At 39.5% G+C, this 26,240-nt stretch overlaps 1 protein-coding gene across 1 annotated transcript in view; it reads right to left on the reverse strand.

Annotated features, from left to right (window-relative positions):
• ammecr1 (AMMECR nuclear protein 1) overlaps window positions 1-26,240 on the reverse strand; it is a 53,944-nt gene that overhangs the window by 13,296 nt on the left and 14,408 nt on the right. The window contains exons 2-3 of the mRNA XM_036587897.1: window positions 18,865-18,975; window positions 284-398 (exon numbers count right to left, since the gene is read on the reverse strand). Coding sequence (XP_036443790.1) covers window positions 284-398; window positions 18,865-18,975 — 226 coding nt within the window. The remainder of the gene's footprint in view (window positions 1-283; window positions 399-18,864; window positions 18,976-26,240) is intronic.

Here is a 26,240-nt window from a genome sequence, read left to right on the forward strand (position 1 = left end):
TTCACATTAATTTATTATTATTTAGTAAAATCATACAATGCATCTTGAAAAAACAAAATAATTTGTACAATTCTTAGCTTTTTTTTTTTATTAATTATTGCCTATTTCCCTCCGTCTACCAATAAAACACAAGCACACACACACAAAAACACACTCGTTCCTTTAGGCATGGTGCATGCATTCATAACTACTGATCTTTCTTGTATAGTTAATACAAGTCAAAGGCTTCAATATGAAGAACGCTCTGTTTATGCAAGGTGGAGTGCTGATGTTCGGCTCTTACCTCCCAGTCTAGGTAATCACCAACATCCTCAAAGTTGGTGAGCAGAGACACTGAGCAGAAGAGGCGCGGCAGCTCGTCCCTCGTCATAGGGGGAAAGCGGCTGTCTTTAAGGGCACTGCAGAGGGAAGAGGGAGAAGTTTATTTGAGACACAGCCACATAAGCCTCTGCAACAGTGAAAGTAACACCTGAGGCATTATTTCACAGTAAACTGTCCCAGAACCCCAATGTAGATGATTATGAACAAAAGCCAGTAGAATCATGAAACCAAAGCAAATAAGCGCAAGTTTACTGGTCTAGCTGACTTATTCACTGTTAAAGGAAGACTCCAGTAAAAATGAAAAATTTTACTGTTACTTCATCTGCTGAAAACATGCCTACTCGCCTCCTACAGTAATGTGATAATAGCCTCTAGACTAAGATTGTCTGGTTTTAATACTAGGAAAATCCCCCTTTTGATGATGTATCTTGAAGGCAGGAGGAGCTTTTGGAAAAACTACAACTGCTTTGGCTGAGATTTTTAGAAGCAAGTTGTTTTCTTTTTTCCTTTCACTAGATTATGCAGAACAAAGTCACATAGTAAACATTACTATAAGTAATGTAGTAATGTTAGAAAGCTGATTATCATGTGTTCACTTGTTAGCCTCCATATCAGTGGTACATCAGTGGATTTCTTTTTCATGGGGGGAGGGGAGTGGGTGGGCTGTATGACATACTTGTATAATGCATGCTGTGTATTGTGGTAAGAGAACATTGATAGATGATCAGAAAAAGGATACAAAATAGTGAACTGTGTCGTATGACGTGGAAACAAGCGGAGATTTGAGGGCAAATGATGAACTAGTATTAGTGCGTGAAATCAAGCACCAGTCTACCTCATTCAGAATACTACATAACATGACAAGTAACATATTAAACTCTAGTTTTAGGTTGGAGTTTCTATCAATATTTTTTTGTGTGCAATCCAAAACATCAGGTGTTTTTATTTTTCTGGATCTTTGTATCGGTTGACATATTTCTTTAGTCTTTTGAGAAAAAGCATTGAGAAAATCCTACTTCCACACACACACACACACACACACACACACACACACACACACACACACACACACACACACTTGCACTGGCCATGCTTCCCTGTCTTTTGCTGACTCTCCATCTCCACATGCCTCTCCCCATGGCAAGGCGAAGAGTGTAAGCCATGCATAAGGGACTGAGCCTTCTGTCCTCACTCCAGACTTTAATAAGCCAGTGTCAGTCACGGGGGCCTCAGTGCGCAGCTCCGCAGCCTGGCCCTCCGGCATGAGCTCACATAGAGCTCAAACTAATCACAGACAGCCTTGGTTCACACTGCCAGTCAGCACCCCACACACACATGGGTCAGTAACGGCCCACAGACAGAGCAGCACTCCCACAAAGTGGAGTACAAACACACTTTAGCCACAGTGAGTCAATATCTGTTGACGTTCTATGTAAAAATAAGTTAACACATCCTTTACAGGGAACAAACTTTAAAAAAAAATGTAAAATATGCAGGTGCTGTCAATAGAGGATGTATTAACTTTTTTCAGCAAAGCTTGTCATTTGCCCAAACGTTTGCATATGACTGTGTATTAAGTCAATTTTAACTGTTTAGCCTTTTTTAAAACTCACTACTTGCGTAATTGACAAAATAATTAGAGGATCATTCGATTACTAAACCAACAGTGACAACACTGTTTACATGCAAACACACAAACAAAATGAGAGAAACACATTAAAGCACTCGTAATGATGCCAAAGACCTGTTCACTAGAACTGGGCAATTTCAGAGCATATTGTGGCTATTATCAGTACTTACAAAATTCACTTCCCAACTGCAGGTTTAATTAAAAAGAGTACAATTAGTCCTGTTTAACTGGTTTTAGTGTAGAACAGTAGGGCTGCACGATACGGACATAAAATGCGATGTTCGATAAAGCTGTTGGATTTCATGATGACAATATGAGAAGCAATAACTTACTATTAAAATAATGTGTCTCTTAGTGGACGTAACGTAAGTGTAGACATTGTTTGGGATGTGTAAACAGATATCTAACTAACCTCTCTTTACATCCCTCTTTAAACAAATAGCAAAATACAAAATTAGTAAAGCACCGTTTACTATTCTGCAAAATAAAAAGAAATACTAACAACTACTTACCAGCACTGTAATCACATTTTTTGTGCACTTAAGTAAGTATTACCTCAAACAACTTTTTCTATAAAGTCTACAAAACCAAATTTATATTTATTTATTTTTTTATACAGGCACACAAGAAGAAATATACATTCTTGTTTTATTTTATTTTTTTGCTTAGCTATTAAATATTAGTGTCAGACAGGCCGGGTTGTATTTAGTTTGAAAATAATGCTGTTCTTGCTTTTTTTCTTAGCTGGTGCAGGACTCTTATTTTGAAAGGTGTAGTTTTTATTTTGAATGCTGGCTAGCAGGAAAACAGCAGAGCCTGAGCCAGCCTGCGTACTGAGCGTGTTTCCCCCTTTGCTGCAGCTGTTTTGAACTGAATTTCCATTAAAGCTTCCATTAAAGTCGTGGGCCGATATTTTAAGGTAACCAAGTGTGTATTTTGTAGTTGGCTGTTTGGCCAAATGGTTAAGGTACTTGTCTCCTGCGACAGACCAGGGTTGTAACAGTTTGTGCCGGTAATGTAATGTGTCTCTCTGGCACTATGAGGTAATTTGATCTGTTTGGTCATATTGTGATAACGATAAAATACAATTTATCCTGCAGCCCTACAGTACAGTGTGTGAAATACTGAATTTAAGCAATTGGATTCATGGTTTTGATAGTATTTTTAACATGTGGCAATATTTTGCCTGTTAACTTATCAGATGTCAGAAAACATAATTATCATAACATAGTGTAAAAACTTCCTGAGATATCGTGATACTGAGTTTAGACATATCTACTGCTCACACATCTGGGGCAAGGGGAGTGACCTCATCTAGAGAAAGCTGCAACTTCTCACTTTATAGAAGACAAACCTACTCATGATCTGGAGGTGATGCAGCGTCAGGGCCTAACTGTAAAACCACATTTCAGTTTGCTAAGAACTAAACTCAATCAAGATGTTTCAAGCAAACTCATGCAAAGCCCTCTCAGCTCCAGATACACTCAAAACAGAAAGCCACAAGCTCGCTGCCTGACCAGACTATCGTGCTACAGCGGGAGGAGGATGAATATGAAGTGACGGGAGTCATGCAGCAGGACAGTGCACTGTGTCCATGGCTTATATCACCCTGCAAATGAGGCCTCGATGTAATTAACTTTATCTGAGAGCAACATGATGGCCTGATAAGCAAAGAAGAGCTGACAGAGGCAGCAGGTACAGTCCATGAGGAGAGGAAACAAGAGCCAGCAAGACTGAGCTGTTTGGGTAAAAGAGTCATCTAAATTAAGCTTCCTCTGTCTTATAGTGAAGTCTGAGGGAGCAGACGTACAGCCCACAAATGGAACTACGCTTCAGTGGAATCATATGGAAAATGGGGGGGGGATCGTATTTATAATGATGCCAGTACAGCATCACTACTTCCTACTCAACACTCCACAGCGCAGCAGTCCATCAATCAGTCTCCAAAACTTTGGATAAGTTATTGCATCCAGGCTCATTACCGGGAAAAAGTGGGCCGTTTTTGGAGCAGGGGTCTATTTCACGCATAGCTGCTTCATAGATCCGTCAGAACGAAAAGCACAACAAGCAACGGTCAGGGGGAAATGGGGGGATGTGTACTGCTGGAGCCAGTTAGACAGCAGAACAATTTCTAAACAACCAACTCCATTCCTCAGTTTCAACCGCTTTTCTTTTGCTACACTAACAAAGGGCTGCGTGTCGTCACTGTCCACAGAAAACTTCACAGCATTGTCATTTCTTATGGTTTACATTTTCCACGCCATTTTAAAAATGACAGATTGTGCGCACATTTCACAAAAAAAGGACCAATGGAAAGTTTGGACAGTGAATCAAGTGGGGGAATTCCACCGATTTTTCAAAATTTTTGTACTAGTCAATTGTTGGGATGTAAACAAAGTCATTCGGAGTGGTTTGATAAAGAACATGCACACAGTCATGTTCTTTACTATCCAAAACCAGCAGTGAACTTAGATGCCTGAGTTTTTATACGTGATGTTTATGGTCAAGCAGTTTTCTTTGTGGACTATTTACACGATGAACAGATTAAAAAAGAAAATAATAATTTTAGGCCTAATTCTTATTATAAAACTATCATAAAACAAGCTCTCGGGCATCAGGCAGATTTCTCTACGATGGAGTATTTCACATCAGACCACTCAGAATGACTCTGGTCATATGGCAATCAATTTGAATATTTTTAGTTAATACAAGTCAAATAGAACACTTTCAGTTAGACTAAGGGACCTCTCACACAGGCAGAATTTGCGTTTTGTGGCTACTGTGAAAAGGTGTTAAGAATCTTCGTCCTCCTATAAAAAGTTACTATTTTAGAGATTTGACGATTTCTTACAACAGCAATGATACGCTAAACAAGCAGAGTGTCAGCATAGCACTAAACAGAATATCCAACCCTTTCAAGGTCACAACCTAAGAAGGCGAACGCTGTCTGGTCGCCGTCATGACGTTCCCATTATTCTTCATCAAGAACCTCTGCAAAAGGTCACGTCAGGCGTGGCTTGACGACAGGTAACGAAGCCTGCTTAATGACTTGTGTCTGAGCTACAAAAGGGAGCGAAGCTCAGCATTTTGCAAGGCCTGATGTGACATTTGAACGAGTGATAAAAGAGCCAAAACGAGGTCTGAGGCCAAGAAAGCCCATATTCGGGAAAAGCCTGCAAACTCTTTCAGGAACACAGAGTTCTGCAGCAGGGCTGCAACTAATGATTGTTTTTATTAGGGGTATGTATTGTTCAAAAAGTTTAACACAGATGCAAATACCAATACTTCGACTTCAGCAAGGATTCCTGAACAAAACCTAAATTATAAACAGAAAGTGGGTGTGGCTTACACCAGAAATGAGTGTGAAGGTGACTGTAGTGGGTGAAGTATGGAGGGATTGCAGAGCACCCTGAAGAATTTAAAAATTATTGATCACTTGCATATATAATTTAGACAGTCATCATCATTCTAGATTTTGGATCAAGCATGCTGAATGGCTCATGAATAATAATAATAATAATGATGACTGCTTAAGTACTGAAATTCTGTACTGAACGAAATGAAATTTTTTGATAATCTGTGGAATAAGTAATTCGGTCAGAACCAGGAACGTAAATTTCACCAAATTCTTTTGACCAATAACCCAGTCATTAGTTGGCAATTAAGTGTTAACTGAGAAGCCTCATATCAAGGATGCAACCAATCAAATTATCAGTTGAAAAACAGAAACTGTAAAATGCTTGATATACACACACTTATCAGCGCACACCTCAGCTGAATTCTGTATTAATGCATTGAGATACTGAAGTGTGCCCTGTGCGTTGACCATTGAACGCAGTACTGATAGGTGGGGCCAGGGGTATGTATATGAAGTAAACTGCCTTAAAACATTCAACATACCCTACATAAGAGCCTCATTTTGTTTAAACAGAAGGGCTGAAAACTATATTTTCATTAAAAGTTGATGCTAAAAAGGTTGATGAAATGGCTTGAGGCGACTGAAACTTCTGTGTTCTAAAATTCTGAAGTTCTATTTATCACTCATTACTAACCCCAGTTAAAATGAACAGAAATGCTATGGTCCAGGCTAATTTGGGCACAATGAACCTCAATAGCTCTCAAAAACCACTGCCGCCCAATGCATCTTCCTCTTTTATTTTATACACCCATGTGTACCCCTGTGTGCTACACTTTCCCTCACGGAACCTGGACAAAATAATTGCCTGTCTTTTGGCTTGTGGATGCTTGTTTTTTATCGCTGTAGTTGTGCTATCATTCTCACAAAGTGGTCCCAAATGTGACTACTTTTCTCTGCACACTTCATGTTTTAGTAGGCCTATCCTGTGGAACCAATTACCTATAGCAACGTTTATCAAATCAGTATATATCAAAAAAATATCAAAAAATGGAAACCATCCAGGGGTCCCTGAGGACTGGTTTGAAAACCACTGGCTTTTAGCAATTCAAAAATGTTGGTCAACTTAAAGATAAACCCACTTATTCAAACAGGAACTGTTTATTGGAAATGAAATAAACTTTAATTAAATTAACTTTTTACAACCAACGTGGTGATTAGTACCAATCGCAGTCAGGGGGAGGTCTCAGAACAAAAGACATGACGATTACGTCTCATAACGTCTCAGAAAAAACAACGTGATTAGTACCAATCCCATTCTGGGGGAGGTCTTTGAACAAACGATGTTGTAATTTGGACCAATTGCAGTCAAGGTGGGGGTGTCAGAACAAAAGACATGGCGATCAGTAGTTCTGATCAATGGCCACTGCGTACCGCAGCAGACAAATTGTTTTTCCAGCCAAAAAGACGTAATTTTGCTTTGAAATGTTTTCATGTGAAGTATACTGCCAGCTTTGTAAAGTACTGTTTGTTTGTTTAGTTAATGATGGGTCAATGTTTTCGTCAACATCAACTAATCACTGCAGTCCAGTTCTGCACCTTCACAAACTGTAGTCAGAATATGGACATCTGTTATGACTACATCTGCTGTTCGTCCCTTGGTGACATCAGTTTGCGTCACCCTAACACAGCACCATACTGGTGGAAAAGCACACATACAGCTGGACAGTTTCTCCACTGAAAACTCCAAATCTCCAAAACGTCAAATATAATACTTATATTACATCACGTCAGTTTCGAAAGTTTGGGTTTCATGACTCATCAGGACGCACGCCAGCGAAGCAAAGCTTCATCATTGCTCACCAGCATTAATATGCACCCTTGATGTACGTCCTTGCAGTGGACAATGGACAATGAGCCTGATTGAGGCCATCCTTAAATGTAATAAGCAATTATCTCTGCCCCTGAATCCCACAAGCAGCACTACGTCTGTGCTTCATCACTCAATTTGCCTACCAATTGGCACTAATAGCTTCTCTCTTTGGTTTTTAAGCAAGAGCTGCTTCTCTGTCTCCCAAAGCCAAGACACTCAAAACATCTTCACTGGAGAGGAACAAGGGGGGACAGTGGCTGACAGTGTTAGTAACATTTTCCAATTTAAGTGACCAAATTTTCATTACCGCAACACAGCAAGGTTTGAAAATAAATGTGTAAATGAAGGGCTTTTTGGCATCTTTTCACAATTTGTGTACTGATAAGTGTTTTAAAAGCAAGTTTTAAAGCATAAAAATAAAAAACAACAAAAAAAAAAGTTAAAGTTAAACAGCAGACGACTACTGCAGGTTTAAAAAAATATAAAAATACAAACTTCACTCTAAAACAAGCACACGTGGCTCTATACTACACTCAAATTATTCTAAAGTTCAGAACGATTTATTGTTATTATTTTTAGCAGCTTAAGTCCTGAAAGCAGAGGATGCTGCAGCCCCCTCAGCCCCCCACTTTCCACATCCCTGGAAGGCATCTTTGATATTGACTGGCCAGCTGTGGATGACGTATGGCGCTTCATCCTGAGTGCTTAGCCCAGAACTTGACAGCTTTTTACAAATAGTTTTAGAAAGCAAAACACATTACACACGATAGATTTCGGCTAATTTTGACAAAATTTACACATTTTTGGAAAATCACAAGTTCCACAGATTGCAAGCTTTGTCTTACAACAGAATGTATCAAATAAATTATTTTTCATAAATGAAAAAATGTAAAACCCAGGTTTTTGGTCCTTGCTACCACTTTTCAGCAGCTTAGGAAATTAGATAAATAAACACATGAATACATAAATATATGAGTACATAAATGGTTAAAGTGCTAGATGAAGTGTTTGCCAAGTTAGCAGCAATGACAAAAGAGAACCCAACTATGTTATATTTGTCTCAAAATCATAAGAATGCCAGCCAAGTTAACTGCTACTGATGTATCGTCACTGGAAAGCTACAGCCGTGTTGTGTGGCAGAAACGAGCCGATGGTTCAATGATGGAGTGGGCAGCTTTTCAGTGGATGGCAAATGAGTGGCATTTCTCATGCCATCAAAAACTATGCTGTTTTCTGCACCAAGATGAATTCAATCCGCCATCATTAAGATTAATGCATTACCAGATTCCAAGGTTTCATTTTGTAAAGCATCTGACACCGTAATCATCTAGTTATAAAAATTCCAGCAATCATGGGAACACTTTGGTTGCGACATGTTAGTGCTTTGCTGTATGCTGCTCTGCATGCTGCAAGGAGCTGATCAGGTGGCACTTTAAAATGACAAGAGGTTTGTTGGAGTAAGCCTTTCGTGCTGCGCGATGCATGCGTCAGCTTTTTGGGAGTTATATAACCAAAAATTCGCTATTGTCATAAACGAGAAAAATGATAGGTCAGAAAGCGGCCAGACAAAACCACAGATGATTAAACCAGCAACCACGTTGGTGTCAAGGTGTCATTTAAAAAAAAAAAAAATTAAATTCATTTATATGGGCATTAATATGGAGTTGGTCCCCTTTGTGGACATAACAGCCTGCACTCTTTTGGGAAGGTCTTATTCTGTTTGTCTTCACTTTACAATACTTGGCAGAATTTCAGTACTCAACATTAGCTAATAGCATAAAGGAACATTATGTACAACCAGGCTTTGTAAGATTAGCAACAGTAAACTCAAACTGAATCTCTGTGGGAATTTTTATGAAAGGGAACACCCAGCAAAATCGTAAAAAGGTGATACTAATTTACTGTCGTAGGAAGTGATGCAGCCATCAACCTCATGTTTGCTAAGCTTCATGTTGCTAAGCTGTTCCATTAGTTTGTCCCAGTCAAGCATCCCCTGTTAAGGCTATGCAAGACAGGCAGTAGGTAGACTCTAAAACTGAGATACACTTAATTTTAGGGGTGAATCATTTCATGGGCATAAGAATTATATATAAAAATGACAATAAAAAAAAAACTATTTATTTTTCAGTATATATCAATTATTTGTTTTTTAATTAATGCCTTTAAGGGTACTTTACATCATTTTTGATACTTGTATTTGTCATAATGTTATTAACTATCAGTCACCTTTATTGGCCCAGAAATTATATCGGTTCCTTCCTACTTTAAATCTTGTCTTTAAATAAAAGGTGAGAACTATAAGAGTATCCTCTATCACAAGTGGTCACTTTGAAAGATGCAAGGGAAGAATATAGTACAACCTCTGAGGACACCCCTTCACGCTTTTCACACTGACTAAGCCTTGGCAAGCTGAATAATGCAAGAGGCTCAATATGGCAAATCATACACACACCTGCCCACACAAAACCTGGCAGTCACACGACTGTAGGTGATACTGAAAGTGGAGAAGGGTGTAGAGAACACAACAGGCAAACACAAACCCCAACAGAAAGATGCAGCAGCAAGGCTATTTTAGATGGGAACTCTCTTCTAGAATAAAACTGATGTCAAGAAGTCTGAGATCACTGAACAGGGCTGAGGTCATCACCCTGGAAACTGAGGTAACAGAAGGAAGGACTGTGCCATTTGATAAGCAGGCGAGATGTCATTAGTAGGAGTGGAAATCATTGCAGGTCCCATGACACGATAACAGAATATCTGAGCCATGATAGGATTTTATTTTGATTTGTGATGTGCTAGGAATTGCGATATGACAGACTGCGATATACTGCGATTTATTACTTGTTTATTAAATTACTTAAAATACTTAAATTTATATTATTCCTCCAAAATAAAACAATTTTATGCAAACGAATTTTACTTTACTTAAATTTGAGGTTCATCTCACTTCAGTCTTTTAATTATATATTTAACACATAATTTTTTGTAAAGCAAAATTTTAAGCCCTTTTCACAGCAGCCATGAAAGGCAAGTTCTGTCTGTTGTGAAGGGCCCTCAGTTTTTGTACTATGCATTTAGTTCTACAATAATGTTGACAATATATTTATATATATATTTTACTGGATTTAAATGCTATTTTTACAGTGGTAGTACATACATGATGTTTTGACATGGAGAAACCTGCAGTCTTTTAATCTCAACGCGGCCATTTTTATAGAGAGATGATTCTCATCCCTCTCCTTTCACCCTCTCATTGCTCGCTAGCAGCTCGACATAAAGACAACATTTCACACACAGAGAACCAACAGTGTCTTAATTACTCTGGTAACATAGCGACAAAGTGAATGTTTGCAGTTGTTTTAAATGTTCTCCACTTGTAAATTACTTTCTGGACAGTGGAAAGGCTGACTACTAACTGTGTTTAGATCTTTTAAAATCTGTTCTCAGACTCACATGCATCTACAACTATATATATATATATATATATATATATATATATATATATATATATATATATATATAAATATATATATATAAATATATAAAGAGATCAGCAGGAGCCTGAGCCTTGTAGTTGAGATAAACAGTAACTAACATCAAAAATACTGCAGCTCTTGCCAAATTAGCCAATGCCGAGGACCAGCATGAACCAGTGAGAATGAAAGTAGCACTGGTGTATCTGTCACTGACATGACCATTGTCTAAAAATCTCCTCAGGGGCCCATTCACAAACCTACAACACACACACAATCCACAGGGAGGTGATGTCTTGTGGTTTCTCCTCCATCGAGGATTATTACACCTTTTTAATAAATGAAAGCTGTGATTATTTTCGAAAAGCGTTCACTTTTACAGAGAATAGCACGTGGGAGGACACTATAAACTAGGGGTGAATTTTGTCGTTATTGTGATAAAATCACATCATGACACACTTTTCTGAGCACTTTCCTGAACATCAGTTAAAGCACAACAACCAACTGCATGTTTCAATACAAAGTGACCATAATTAGTCCTGCTTAATTTAGTGCAGTGCAGAATGTGAAATGTTGAATGAAAATAATTGTAAATGTGGCACTGCTGCTGCGTTGTGTCAGTGTCAAAATACTGTGACACCTTCAGGTACTGCAACATATTTCTGCCATATCTCTAACCCCTACTATAAACATACCCAGACCTGTATATTATCAGAAAAGGAAACCTAAATATATCGGGCCAAGATTCACACTAAAAACTGACCCCACTACAATTTGAATAACACTAGAAACTCGAAACTGAGGACGTGACCCTAGGTCCCTTACTCCATCGATCACAATTTGGATTTGAACGTCAATAAAACCTGGAAAAACGGATGTCTCCTTTAATAGGACTTGATATCCTTTTTTCCCTCTGACTTTTTTCCTCTACCACCCAGTTTTTCCCCTCAGAAGCAATTAAGCTAATTAAAGCTTGACTGCTTTCCCCACTGGTGTGCACAGCGCCCAATGTGCAGCAGAGCCATAAAACACTAGTTGATGTGGAAAGCCACACAATGCCAAGGCTTGGGGATGGTGCTGCTGACCAAATGGGCATTCACATACGAGCAGAATTACCTACGCGCGCAATCACTGATCAGTGGCCTCTGGCCATTAACTTTGATGAGAGCTGACTGTTGCCATTGCTGCAGTAAACACTGACAAAGTTTCAAAACATACCAAGTCACCCCCCTCCTCTATACGGTCCAAAACTGGAAATCACTGCCAGGTATTTATCTGTTTTTTTTTTCCCCAGTTTTGGTTGTTGACCAACGACTGCTTGTGTCCCAAATTTCAGTTTGGATGTACCTGCTGGCTAATAATGCGATCAAAACTGAACCATTTTTTTTGAAGCTGTTAAAGATACACTACACACATGTATTTGGAAATTCGGAGACCTCTCTGGTGGAAATGCGTAATTGCAGACAAATGTGAGGAACAACATTAAGTAAGGTCAGTTTTACTTCACTTCCCTTTCCCAAGTGGATGAATCTGACTATTGTGAACGCATTGAAAGAGTATTCAAAGAGAACGCAGTCAAAACTTGGAGAAGGATGTGTGTTTCGAGGATGTAGGTGAATTATCTACTATTTTCACCATATCTTCATCAGCATAACGTTGCTTTTGCATTTAAGACAAACATCGAGATGGACCTTCTTTCTGAGAATGCATGTGAATGCACATTAAGACGAGTGACATGGTCCGAAAAACTCCCACAAAACTCAGCCCAACACTTCTGACTTTTAAAACACCATTTCAGGCTTGACACTGTGCAGTTTCAACACATTTTCTAGGTTGGCTCTTCATCCATGAAAGTGCAGGCTGATGCTCAACTAGGACAGATTTGGTGATTATACACATAGATAGACCTATGGATAAATTAACAAGCAACCACAAAAGAAAAGCTATGGCTTTTCTTTTGTGGAAAGCTCCAGTTCCCCTCAAGAACCTCCACTTTGACAAGCATCCAAAAAATTTATGACAGTATGACATGATATATTCAGTCATTGTTTGGAACCTGCGGCCACTGTTTCTCTCACTGGATGTCACTGATAAAAATTGGAAACTGTTCATCCAGTACAAATCACATGATTTTCTGGTTTAGGTTCACATGATGAAAATTATGCTACTGAATTAGTTAAAGTAATAAAAAAAAAAAGTAAAATTCACTTTCACAGACTTCAGCACAGATTTAGTGGCAGCAATAACAACATATTCTAGCTGGTTACATTTAGGGACGTAGGATATTGATTTTTGCCGTCAACGTGTGATTATTGGGGTAACTGAGGATACTGCATGTAGTATCTAGCTGGCATTGTCAGAACAGGAAAATTCAACTACAAATCCTGTAGTGCTGTCTCTGAAAACACAAGTGGAGCTACATGCATACAAACTAACTGCACACACAAGATATGAACTGACAGACACACAAAGAGACGCTCGTTAATTAAATAAACTGGACGCAGTGTTATTAAACTTAGAGCCAAAGGGCAGGAAGACCCTCCGCAGATTAGCATCAAATATTTGAACTAGCCCAGCCTCCCTCCTCCTTAATCATAAAGTGGATAAGAAGACAATGTCTGTTGTTACAATGGCTGCATCCAGCTATGTGGCTCCTAATCCTTTCCTACATCAAAGCTGAAAAATGTGGTCAGTGGAAAATTTGGGACCTATATCCAACAGACAAGGCCCATAGGCTTCTACCACAGAGTTTCCACCAAACCTCGCTTCCTTACCCCCCACAAGAGCTTTTAAAAAAAGAACGGCTCAAAAAACAAGATTCAGTGCAGTTGAATCTCTGTCAAAGCTTTTAATAGCTAGCTAGAAGTCTTGGCCTTAAAATGCATCCTGTTAAGATTGTGGCATTCTTGGACATTACCCATGACCCAACATGGCAGATGGAATGCAATGGATTGTGGAAACAAAACAAAATACTCCAGACAGCGTGCAACTGAAATTCTTTCTCAGTAGTGAAAAGCCTGAGAGAGTAGGTTTAAATGAGACCCCCCATTCAGATTATTATTTTTTTTTATTGTTTAATTAATTAGGTTATGTGCCAGGCTACAAACTACATCAAAATACACAATATAGCCAAAAGTTTGTGGACAACCGACAATCAATATATGAGCCTGTTGGACATCTCATTCCTAAACCATGCGGCTAAAACACCAGAACTTCATGATTAGGAGGGGTGTCCACATACATTTGACCATAGAGTGCATGTTGGAAGAACAAGGTTTCTCCAAATTAGTACAGATCCCCAGCAAAAAAAGCAAACTATTTAAGACCCATGTCCCCTTAAGGAGTAATTTATATAAAAAAATGAAAGAAAACCAAGTCAACACTGTCAGATTTGCTCAAAGTTTTAATTTAACCAGCACGTTAAACCACTTCTGTAATCAAACTATGACCTCTATGAACTACATGTCCCTGACAGTGCAAAAGCTTGATGGTTTTGGACTGTTTTGGTACATGACCTACCCTATAGCGCCTAGAGTGGAATCGTCCTAGCAACAGCATTAGCCAATAGGATTCCTGCAAGAGCTTAAACTTGCAGCCAATGGAAACCACTGTTCCAGATGTCTATGTGCAAGAGCAGCAAATCCGTTTCTCGAGCCCTCCCCCCATTAACAGTACTCTTTTTTCCCCTACCACCTGGCTTACCGCTTGCCCCAGAAGAGAAGGCAGTTTTCTCACATGACCAACGGCTGCCTGAAAAGTATCAACAGCACAATCAACAGAGAGCAAAGCAAAAACAGATGATGCTGGTAATAAGAGAACCCTCTGCAACACGTTAGCAGATCTAACTTCAAGGCCCCGAGCCTGGCAGCAGTCTATTCTCTCTCCTGCGTGTCGTGTCATCCCCCTTTCATGTTTGCCTTTGCGCACCAGACGATATGACAGGCCAGGCTCTGAGGGAGCTCGAGCAGACAGCGCGAAGAACAGAAAAGGGCCTCCTGCTGCCACTCAGCTTTTCGCTCGCTCGCTCTCTCGTTCCCTTCCTCTCTCGCCCTCTGTTAGCTGCGAGGGCCTGGGACATGCTAAGCGTGGCTGATCGATTTCATGTCGGAGAGACAGTCAGTGAGAAGGAGATTTTTAGTCATTTCTCATTAAAATCCAAAAAGGTAACTAAAAAAATCTTTCTAATTCATAAGGGGTGCAATTAAATAATCTAATGAGAAATTCAACCTGACTATCTTTGAGTCTTTATTTAATGACAACACTTAAATCTGTGCTACGAGCAAAGAGAATAAGTTCAAACTAAAGACGTCCGAGCTTTTTCCCCACTCCGATCACATCAGGAATTCCAAGGATTTTTCAAAAACTCTGCATAGTTAAATCATTAAGAAGGTAAAAAGTCATTCAGAGTGGTTTGATGCAAAATGTGCTGTTCTAGAGAAACAGAGTCAGAAATGTTCACAGCGGCAGCAATAGGAACCAGACGTCTGAAGCATATAACGCCTCTAAAAGTGACCTCTCAGAAAGTTCTTAGACAAAACGGTTATGAATTTCATGATTACTTTTACATCTCAACCATTATGCAATAAGAAAAATCAAAGGAATTTGCCTCTAAATCAGAGTATCAGCAAAAACAGTTATGATTTTCACATCTCATGTTAGTGTGATTGTACAGATAATGCAGAATGTTTTTTGGGATGTTTTTGTTTTACCTCAGTCAATTCGCAATACAGTAACTACAGTGAGTAAGTGCTTCAAGCTGGGGCTGAAAGATTAATTGTTTTTATATTGAAATCTGAAATTTGAGTGCAATTTTCAAACTGCAAGAGCTGCAATTTTAATTACTGCCTATGTTAGCAACAAAGCTACCTTTAGGTTAAGTTGGGGACATTTAACCTAATGACAGAAGCAAGCAAACAACCATGTGCTGTCTTATCACAACCACAACTAACTAGCATTCTGTCGCACTATGTTCAGCGTTAAAGCCTCAAGCCTGAAAAAATGGATATGTTGGTCTTCATGGCCCAATAAAAAAATGAACTGGAGCTTAACTTGCAGAGAATCACATTTTAAACTGCATGCACAACAATGGCCAATAAAATGTGAATTTTTTCCCCAAACTGTTGAGCTTTACTTCAAGTGACTGCCACTGATAGCTCCACACTGCAGATTTGACATTTTAGATGGATAAGCTCATTTGTGGCACATCTAAGACAGTGGCTAAAATCAAACACAAAATGTTCATATATATAAAAAAAAGTGGATCAGACTTGAAGGAATTCCACTGATTTTTCAAAATTTCTGCATTATTAAACAGTTAACAAAGTCATTCAGAGTGGTTTAATGTATTAAAAAATAATTAATAAAATAAAAAAAAGCACCAAATCAGAAAGGTTCACAGTGGAAAACAATGAAATTCCAAAGATTTTTCCTTTAATATGGCAAATATCAATCAATTAAAATATGCCTGGTTCGACTCGGGGCATCCCTGGTACAAACCACACAAACTCCAGTGAGTCTCTTTCAGGTAATAAGCCATAAGCTCTAAGCTATTGGCCCCATCAGTCTGTAGATAACCAATACGTCGTCTTAGTGACTGCAGGCAAAGTCCAAGGAATGCAATACATTCTTTGGTTGGTCTGTGGGAAACAAATGATGTGACCGAGAAGAACCTCAAATTCTCAAGGTAACATCAATGGCAACAGCATTAATAACATCAACTGCATTCTAGTTCAATGAGTTGGTTCCTTCAGCTGTGCTTTTGACTACATTTCCCAAGTGGGGCAGTCTATTGATTAAGCCATCATTTTGAAAAATTACTGCTGAGCTTCCATCAGGCCATTTATTTAGAGGTGAATTATACATAAACAGATCAATTTAAACCATTTTATTATTTATTTGTATAATAAAAATAATTAATACCAGACCAACAACAACAGATAAATGGCCAATGTGGTCAAAACAACCAAATGCAAGCACTTTTGTTATCAATTCCTACAAGAAATATGAAAAGCCACACCTAGAACAAGAATCAGATCATTCATTAAGCATCTTCAAACACTGGAAAAGCAGGCCATCATTCACATTCTGCTGTCACTCGACCAAAACAAAACTGCCGCGCTAAAATATTGCCTGAATATTAAGTTCTATTCATAAGCTGAATTGAATGCCTCAAAAGGTTAACAACATTGTTATAGATGATATAAATTGCTTCCAAGTTAATGGAATGGTTGGAAAGCAGAGAGTTGGCAATGAGTGCTAGCAGAGTTGAGCTCAAGCCCAGGTGTCTGCTGTGGAGCATGTGGAAGAGAGGATGTGGCTGGGGCTCCACAGATGGAGCTTAGTATGAGCATAGCAGGGCTACAACTATGTCAGGTCTGCTCAAGGATAGAGGTGAAAGGAAATATCTTCAACTACCAAGTGCTCTTTGGCTACATTTGGAGATCAAACTGCAAGGTTCGAGTCAGATTTGCTTTGTCTGTCTTTATTTGAAAAACAGAGAAAAAAGGATTTCGACATGCTTAGAATTGTAGACGATCCAGATAAACAGAAAACAAACTGCCTGTCTAAACACAGCTTCGTTCAGCCGAGCTCTCAAACGCAAAGGAACAAAACATGAACAAAACGTCTTAGGCATTAAACGATGTCTTAAAAAAAATAGAAAATTAGAAGACATGAGCAAATATGTAAAACATCCCAGCAGCTGCCAACAGGCCTAGGCTCCTTAGTAAGCCTATTGATCTGAATGTGTGTGCATCACTGGTTCTGAAGATGCATGCAGAGGCCTTAAGGGACAAAATCATCCAGTCAGGCATCTACATGGTCATGCCACAAGTGGAGCACTATCCTCAGAGTGCACTCAGCCTTTCAAACATGCTGCATGGCCAGCGGTTCTTAAAGATGCAATGTCAGGCTTTACAATAATCTGGGGAGGCAAGAGCAAGTCTTCACCAAAAGCTGCTTAAGGCCCTGAGAAGGCACATAATAATACAACAATCAGATTGTATCACAGCGTATTGTACCATATTTTTCTGACTGTATCGCAGCTGATCATTGTACCAGATTGTATTGCAGCATATGTTGAATTACATTGTATCAAGTTGTATCGCAGCGTATTGTATTGTCTCATATTGCACAAGACTGTATTGCAGTCTGTGACTAATTGTATCATATTGCATAGGATTATATTGCAGCATATCGTAACGTATTACATTGTACAGGAATGTATCACAACATATCGTATTTCATCCTAATGTATCAGACTGCATCATAGCACATCATATCGTATCATTATATCAGACTGTATCGAAGCGTATCATGTCATTGTATCGTAGTGGATCACACTGTATGACTGTATCGGACTTTGTCATAGTGTATATCGTATCATTGTATCGGACTGTATCGTAGCGCATCATATCACTGTATCGGACTGTATTGTAGTGAAACATATCGCATAATTGTATTGGACTTTATCGTAGTGTATCATATCATTGTATCACACTGCATTGTAGTGTAACATATCATGTCCGACCGTATCGCAGCATATCGTACTGCATCAAATTGTGCAGCAGCATATTACATTATATTCTATTGTAGAAAAACTACTTATTATACTATTAATTAACAATTGGTTACTTTATTTCTAGTTAGCAGTTTAAGTACCTAAACTATGCTATGGATCATGCTAGGTTTAGAGCTGACATGCAATGGTTTCATGATTTCAACATGATGAGCCAAGAATATCAGACCACATACACATACAAATGGCACCCAGAATTTCTTCAAAAATAAATAAATAAAATAAACAATTAAAAAATAAATAAAAGGCACCAACTGCTTAAAAAAAAAAAAAGGAAAAAAAACACTTCACAACTTCAACCTTGAATTAGATAAGTAGGTGAACCTACACAGTGATTTTAAAGCTTGAACCTGTGATAAGTGTTGGGGTATTATGTCTAAAACAAAGTGCTACATCAACAACACTTAGGTGTTATGCAATGGGTTTACTTCTCCACAATGCTTTGTATTCTACCATCACAAAGAAACCCAAGTCTTAGAGCTCTTTTTACACATACGGAACATTTAAATATTTAGTAGAACATTCAAAAATTAAAGCAATAGGTAGTTTAGCATGTCCTATTTTTCACAGGACACCTTCCCGTTAGCAGTGAGTGAGGCCACAATGGCTGCTGAATTAGTAAATAGAGAAGCTTACCTGGTAAGGGTGTACTCCCTGAGTCCTGAGTGCAGGTTCATGGCAGAAAATGTACCTATACAACCCCTCAACCGCTTGTCCCGGCCTATTTTCCAAGTGACAAACAGTGGGCTGTTGGAAAGAGAGAAAAAAAAATATACATCACTGTATGGGGGAGGAAAACACACACTTCACTATTTACGTATCTGTCAAGCCTGAACTTGCCATTCATGTCATGTTGGACGCTATTTCTGTAATAATCATAATCTCTATATGCCCAAAGGACAGCTCCAACATATCATGCCATTAGACACATCAAAGGTTTGTCATTACTGATGATTCACCATCAAGAATAACAGGTCCCAAAAAAGTAAAGAAAGACAGAAAATACAGCACTACCAGTCACACAGCATCTGCTTATGATGGTGTGGACACAGATGACTACACACACTTTGAGCTTGAATGACCAAATGGAGCTCAAATCGATTCCTGCAGTGACCACAGCAGTGGTGACAGTACAGTATGTACTCATGGAGGACAGCAAACACATCCCTCAAAATACTCGAGTAGGGTGGAAGGTTTTTCCCCCCCAACGTCAAAGAACAGTTCATTGCATGCTAACGCAGCCAGACTACAGCATAATGAAGTGACTAAAGATGGACATTATGAGAGCGACTGTAATATGCTTAAAGCCCATCAGTTTCATCACCGAGACAAGCCAGTCCAATTAATCATCTAAAAGCCATGTGGTCCAACCATCCCCCACCCAACATGAATAAAACCATGGCTTTGCACCTTTCCAAATGATGATATGCAGGACCAGGACAGAATCTAGCCCAGAACAGATGACGCATGCTGAGCAGGTCAAGATGCTCTGGAGAGAAAGCAGCCATACAGCGTGATTGGTTCGACTATAGCTCAGTGTTTGGTTCAATTTGTTTTCAATTTAGGTGATTCAGGAGACAGATTAGATTCATTTGGAGAATTCACTTTGTTAGCTGCAAACTCGGAAAAGAAACTCGCCAGGTGAAAAGGAAACAAGGATTGCATTTCGGCTCCTCGGCTGGAACTGAACCTGGACAAACACGCCGAACTGAAATGGAACTGCCTCCGAACACACAATAAACACAAAGGAAGCCTTGGGCAAAATAAAAGCCTGCTGGAAGACTACACAACAAATGTTGACAAATCTTTTCTGGAGAAAACCTGCGTATTTAAAAAGCTCATGATTTAAAGCAATGACAGAAAAAGAAAAACAGCTCATGAATGAACTGTTCATGACCCAAAAAGAAGGTCCTAGGTGGTAGACACCTTTTTATTAATTTATTTATTTATTTTTTCGACATTGGGGTCACAAGATGATACACGTTGTTAAGAAGTTACCAGTTGTGAATACAGTTAGGTTTCATGCTAGAAAACCTGTGATCCTGGGAATGGTTTCCACAGTTCCATTTAAAGGCCCAGCACAGTATTTTTCCTCCTTACACAAAATGTTATATTAGCAGAAACACGCGATTATCTTCATACTTCTGCTTCAGCGCAACATTTATTAGGGACGACTGAAATGGAGCAGCAGTTACATGTTACTATGTTAAGGTGAAACTGATCATTCGAATAAGAAGCTGCCGAATAGAAAGCCAAGTTCAGCCTCGTGGTGAAAAAACACAGCAGCTGCTAGGCCTGTCACACTTATTACATAATTGTCTAATTGCAATTATTTGGGACGGGAGCAACTATTTAAGCTGCCTGCAATCACTTTCTAGTCATGCCATGGCAAAAAATAATTTCACAATCCTATTATACCAAAAAAACAAAGTTAATTGGGACAAATAAATGTATATAAAAGAAAGCAGTAAACACATTTCTGGATCTTACGGAAACACAAAAAGTTCAAACTTCTAACTATGTGCTCTAACAAGTTTAGAGGGCAGTGTGAGGAATATTTGTTTATTTGTTGGCCAATTCTAACAGTTTTAGCTTGTAGTTTTGCTTAGCTCTACACATGATTCTGTCTAACTATAGACATTTATGTGAAAGTCTAGCATGCATACAACACTGTACAGCATCATTTCAAGTCAAGTAAACATATCTAAGAAGGAATTTAAGCATTTAATCTGCTGTGTGAATCCTGAACAGCAAACAAGTCACTCAGTCCACATGGGACCTTCATAGCTTCCAATTCACACTACTACTCTGTTGTAGAGAGTCCTGGATGTGACCAGATGTAACTAGCCTCTGGTTTGATTGGCTGTCCTCTATTGTGCCTTTTTTTAAAAGCAGACAAAAAACACTGCTAATAACTTCAATGTAAATAGGTGAGACTAAACTTTACAGGCTGGATAGGCAGACTAATGTAAATGTAAGAGCTCAAGAAAGCATCTCTTCAAAGCAAAGTGCTGCGCTATATACATTTCTATCAGTTCCACGTTGCTCAAAAATTCAAACTAAGCATTTCTAGGAGAGCCAAGATACGTTTGCTGGGCTGTGTCATTGGCCGTGCGATCTGGATCACTAGCATGACACTAAGACTCTGGCTCAGTTGCTGCCATATCAGTTTCTCTTGGCAGACAATGCAAGCTCCGCCTATACTGATCTTTTTACACTACTCAGACATCTGTCCAGCCTCGTCCAACAATCAATCTAGGTCTACCTCTAACTGTTTCTCACAGCTTTGTTGCTATGTGAGACACAACTAAAAGATTTGATTATGATCGATCAGCAACAACACATTAGTGACAAATCCCATCACACTTATTTTTAGCTGGTAGAACTTTACTTCACCTGCCTAGCTAGTAAAGTCACAAAAATAAATATAGCCTCTGGTGTACAAAGAGGCGATAGACAGGCTAAAATAAATGTCCACTATTTTCCCCTTTCTTTAAATAGTTAAATATTTGCTGTCTGAATTCTGCAGTAATCTATAAAGGTAGACAGAATGCATATAGCATAGCTAAAAGATTTGCAAGGCATGCTTCCAATACCTGTAAGCCACATTAACCTCGCAGCTATTGTATCTATATTACTGTTTGGAATAAGATTTTTGCCATTTTATATAAATCTACATTCAAAGCTTGAAACATCTGAAAACGCTCTTATCCACAGCAACTTACAATAGAATCATGCTACAGATATGGGTGAATGTATCATTAGGAGTCTTGCCCAAGGACGGGCTTGCTCACTTGGATAAGCAAGGTGTGCTTAAACTATGACAGTGGTGTTTAAAACAGAAATGTGGGCTACACGCAGATGTAGATATATTTACCATACTTATCAGAGATGCTCGATGATATCGGAATCACATTAGTATTGGCAGATATTTGCTTGAAGTTGCACTATGCAAGATTTGGGGATTTGGAGCACTCTTGGAAATGAGTAACTGCACATAACACGCAGAAAAACATTTTTTAATGCTGGTTGTGCTTCGGACCCCTCCCCCAAACAGACAAATGAATGCGAACATGTTGAAAGAGTATCAAAAAGAACTCAGTCAAAACTCGGTGAAGGACACGTCTTAGGAGGATGTAAGTGAACTCTACTATTGTCATCATATCTTCATCAGCATGATGTTGATTCTGCATTCGAGACCTAAACACAGAGTCAGATCTTCTGTTTGTGTCTGTACGTATCATGTAAACATGTAAAGACGAACGACGTGGTCTGAAAACTCACAAAATCCAACCTGATACCTCTGACTTCTAAATGAGTTATTCAGGTCTAGCAGGATGACTTGAGGCAGCGCACACACACCAACTGTACCATGTTTTCTTTCTCCTGACTCATTAATGCAACTTTTTTCAATTTTAACAAAAAAATCTTAAATAATTACAGCTTGGCATTAGGAAGCCAATTCTGTTTGACACATATTTTAAATCAGTGTTTGATCATGTACTTATTTTACTCCAGAAAAGCAGAATGATGCTGAGTTATATCTGCATTTTATGCACTTCAAGGCATTTTTTATTCACTATAAATGTGGATCTAGTTCCGGTTTCTACAATTTTATAAATGTGCATGCATCAACAGTGGCAGATATGTACATCCATATTATCTGCCTATGTAGGCTCGTGTATTGGCCTTACTAGAAGCCTAAAATACCTCCACCCACCAGCCCATTCTCATAATTTTTCTCCTCACTGAATCTTCTGAGATCAATGCAACGACAGTTCGCATTCTTCCATGACGAAACCTGTACGGCTGATGGAAAACTTCAACCTGAAGCACGATGCACGACTACAGATTCTTGTTCCTCTGCACTGAACGTCCATTAGTCTGTTACACCTTCTTTCTCACAAATACACTATAAGAACTCATACAGTGACACTATGACAAGCGTGATGATTAACAAACAGCCAGTCGTTTCTAAAGAGAGGTCTCAGGCTGCAGCCAAAGAAAATGAATTAATAATTTACTAGAATACAGTCTGTTCTGTAAAGAATAAATCATGAACGCGAAAGCTAACATCTTCGAGCCTTCAGTTCTGAGACAGACGTGTTGGAGAATTCAGAGAAAGCAAATACGTCTATTATTAGCAGCTACGCCTCTGTCTTGCCCTTGTCCTGTGGTTCATACATATTTAACAAAGCACGATGGAGGGGGTGACGTGTAGAGAGAGAAGAACAGACAGAGAGAGAGAAGGAACGGACATTACATTGTATAGAGTCCATCTTTTTCATCATCCATGTCTTGGGGGCCTGTGTCACATCCACTTAGGACTAAAAACAATCAGTCTACACCTTTAATCTGCCATCCTGCTTTACGATGCACTTTGCTAGTTTATTCACGAGCTTCTACTGACCTCCACTCAGTCAAACAGTAACCAGGGTGGAAAGGGCAAGAGAGACTGAAGAGGTTCTGAAGGACAGGGTGGGATAAAAGAAAGGCAGGGGGCGGAGATTAGCTGCACTGGGACTCGGGGGAGGAGAGTTCTGTGAAGTGGCAGTTGCCTCCATGTGCAAAAATGGGTGACAGGACTTTTCGCAAGCTGCTCCATCAGCATAACGCACACAGTTCTCATTCTCACTGTGGTGTTAAAAAGGGGCGAGGGGCCCACGGTGCCCTCTGCAAGATTAATAGCTTCTAATCTCACACAGCAAGCCCTTGGCAAATGGAAAGAACAACAGCTTCAGAGACCATTAGAAGCAGCAAAGCTATAAATCTACTTGGAAACAAGGGCACAAGCAAAGGATGGTCAACGTACACCTCGCGAATAAACCGAATAAAAAAATTCACTTTTTTTTTTTTTTTACAGTGCCATTAAAGCAGTTTTCTAATTGGGCCATCCACAGTAGCTCACCCTGACTTCATTCACTGCTTTAACATTCACCCTGTCTTTCACGTAACTTTCACGTTCAGGTTCTCGTGAACCCTCTGAGTATATCTATATATAGGGCAGCCAGTCAGAACAGAGGTCTTTTACATCTCATACATATTAATTACAAGACACAGTTCGGAAAACTGTGATGTAAAAATGAATTACGGCTGTTTTAGGCACATAAACCCACACAAATATCTTAAGTGGATGGGGAAGGAAAAAAAAAGGACCCTTAAAAACTTTTAAAGACTATATTAAAAGTATGAAAACATATGTGGCCCAAAAAAGGTCCATAATTTCCCCAACAAAACATTAACCGCACTGAGGAAATAACTTTTAATTTATTTTTTTATGTAAGTAACCATGACAGTCCTAAAATAAAGTCAAGAATAAAAAAATAAAAAAAAAGGGGGGGTGAACAGGGGATCCCCATTAATAACCCCAGTATCTGTGACTCGGTGCTTGCAACATGTGGCATGACATTGAGGAACCTTCCTCAGTCTGAGTGTGATGTTAATTACTCCCACAGGCCCATCTTGCAGTGAGCATTCTCCGCTCCGCAGGACGCCATGAAGATTAGCTCAGCGCAAAGGCAGGGCACGCTGCGCCCAGAGGGAAGGGTGTTTGCCAATCACAGTGGAGGACTCTGTCTAACCCACGGCAGGGATTGCCTTCCATCCCTCTCTATCTGTCGCTCCCTCCCTCCGTCTCTGTTGGCAGAAGCCCCGTACGGGTGTGTGTGCCCATTCTTAACTCTAATCCCATGGGCAGCTTGCCACATTTCACGACATCCCAGGTCACGTGCACTGCCCTGCGCTCTTAGACTTTCCCTTCTCTGCATTTCATAGTCCGACTTCCCTCCACCCCTCAAGAAACTCTCGCACCCGAGCCTGAGGTTTCCACATCCCACAAATGCATCAGAAATGTCCTCATTGGTAATAACTAAGTGCCATCTATCACTGCTCTACTGGGGATACATCCAGGGGTAAGGGCAAATATAATAACCCTCACCCACTTAAACTGAGCCAGACAAAAACAACACTGCAGTAGTCAGGACAACCAGTTATATGAAAAAGGGTGGTTTCCCAACAGCTGAAGATGACGCAAAGTTGCATTTGCAATGCTGCTGGACTTCTGCTGACAGCTCTGTCAAGTACATTCAACTTTAATCCACTTAGAAACTCCACAAAATATAAAACGGCAAGCAAAGTTAGAAAAAGGACGTTTTTGCATTCTTTAACAGATACTTACTGACGCTTTTCACCGCTCTTCTCCCCAGAGTTCTGTCAAAACGCACACCTGAATTCTAAATCTCTGGCTCGGAAAACCCAACGTAAAACTCAGAACTGAACTATTCTTAAAGCTCTTTTTATTAGGGGTTTAAATCTCTGATTCAATCACAATTCTTTAGAAAACAGTTCAAATTTCACCATAATTCAATTATCAGTATGATTGAGAACTATTGTTAAAACACAAGTGTTACTGTACGAACTATTTAGACAGAAGTGGAACAGTTTTTTCCCCACATTTTACAGTGCAGAAAAAAAAAAAGAACAGATTGTGCTGAATATTGTTATAATTAGAGTTCCACTATGTAAGACTGGGCTTCAGCTTTATATGAAGACTAAGGCTATGATGACAGGAAAGACTGTTAACTTTACCACTGATGGCGAACATCCGTGGACAGTGTTTGCCTACTCCTGTCAATTATTAACAACAGAGGATCTAGCACTCAAGAAATATGACGCAGACTAGCAATCAGCAGAACAAGGATGAAGGAGCTTGGAAAGATCTTTAAATACAATAACTGGGGGCTGGAGGTTGGGGAACCGGGAGGTTCGATCCCCTGAGCCGACAGGACATGAGTGAAGTGCCTTTCGGGCAAGGCACCTAACCCCCAACTGCTCCCCAGGCGCTGTGGATAGGGCTGCCCACCGGTTTGGGCAAGTGTGTTCACTGCCCCGTAGTGTGTGTGCTTTCACTAGTGTGTATGTGGGTTTCACTGCATGGATGGGTTAAATGCGGAGGTGAAATTTCCCCATTGTGGGACTAATAAGGGTCACTTAACTAACTCAACTTCGCTATC

This window comes from Colossoma macropomum, unplaced genomic scaffold, assembly GCF_904425465.1.
Source record: "Colossoma macropomum unplaced genomic scaffold, Colossoma_macropomum, whole genome shotgun sequence".
Taxonomy (NCBI): Eukaryota; Metazoa; Chordata; class Actinopteri; order Characiformes; family Serrasalmidae; genus Colossoma; species Colossoma macropomum.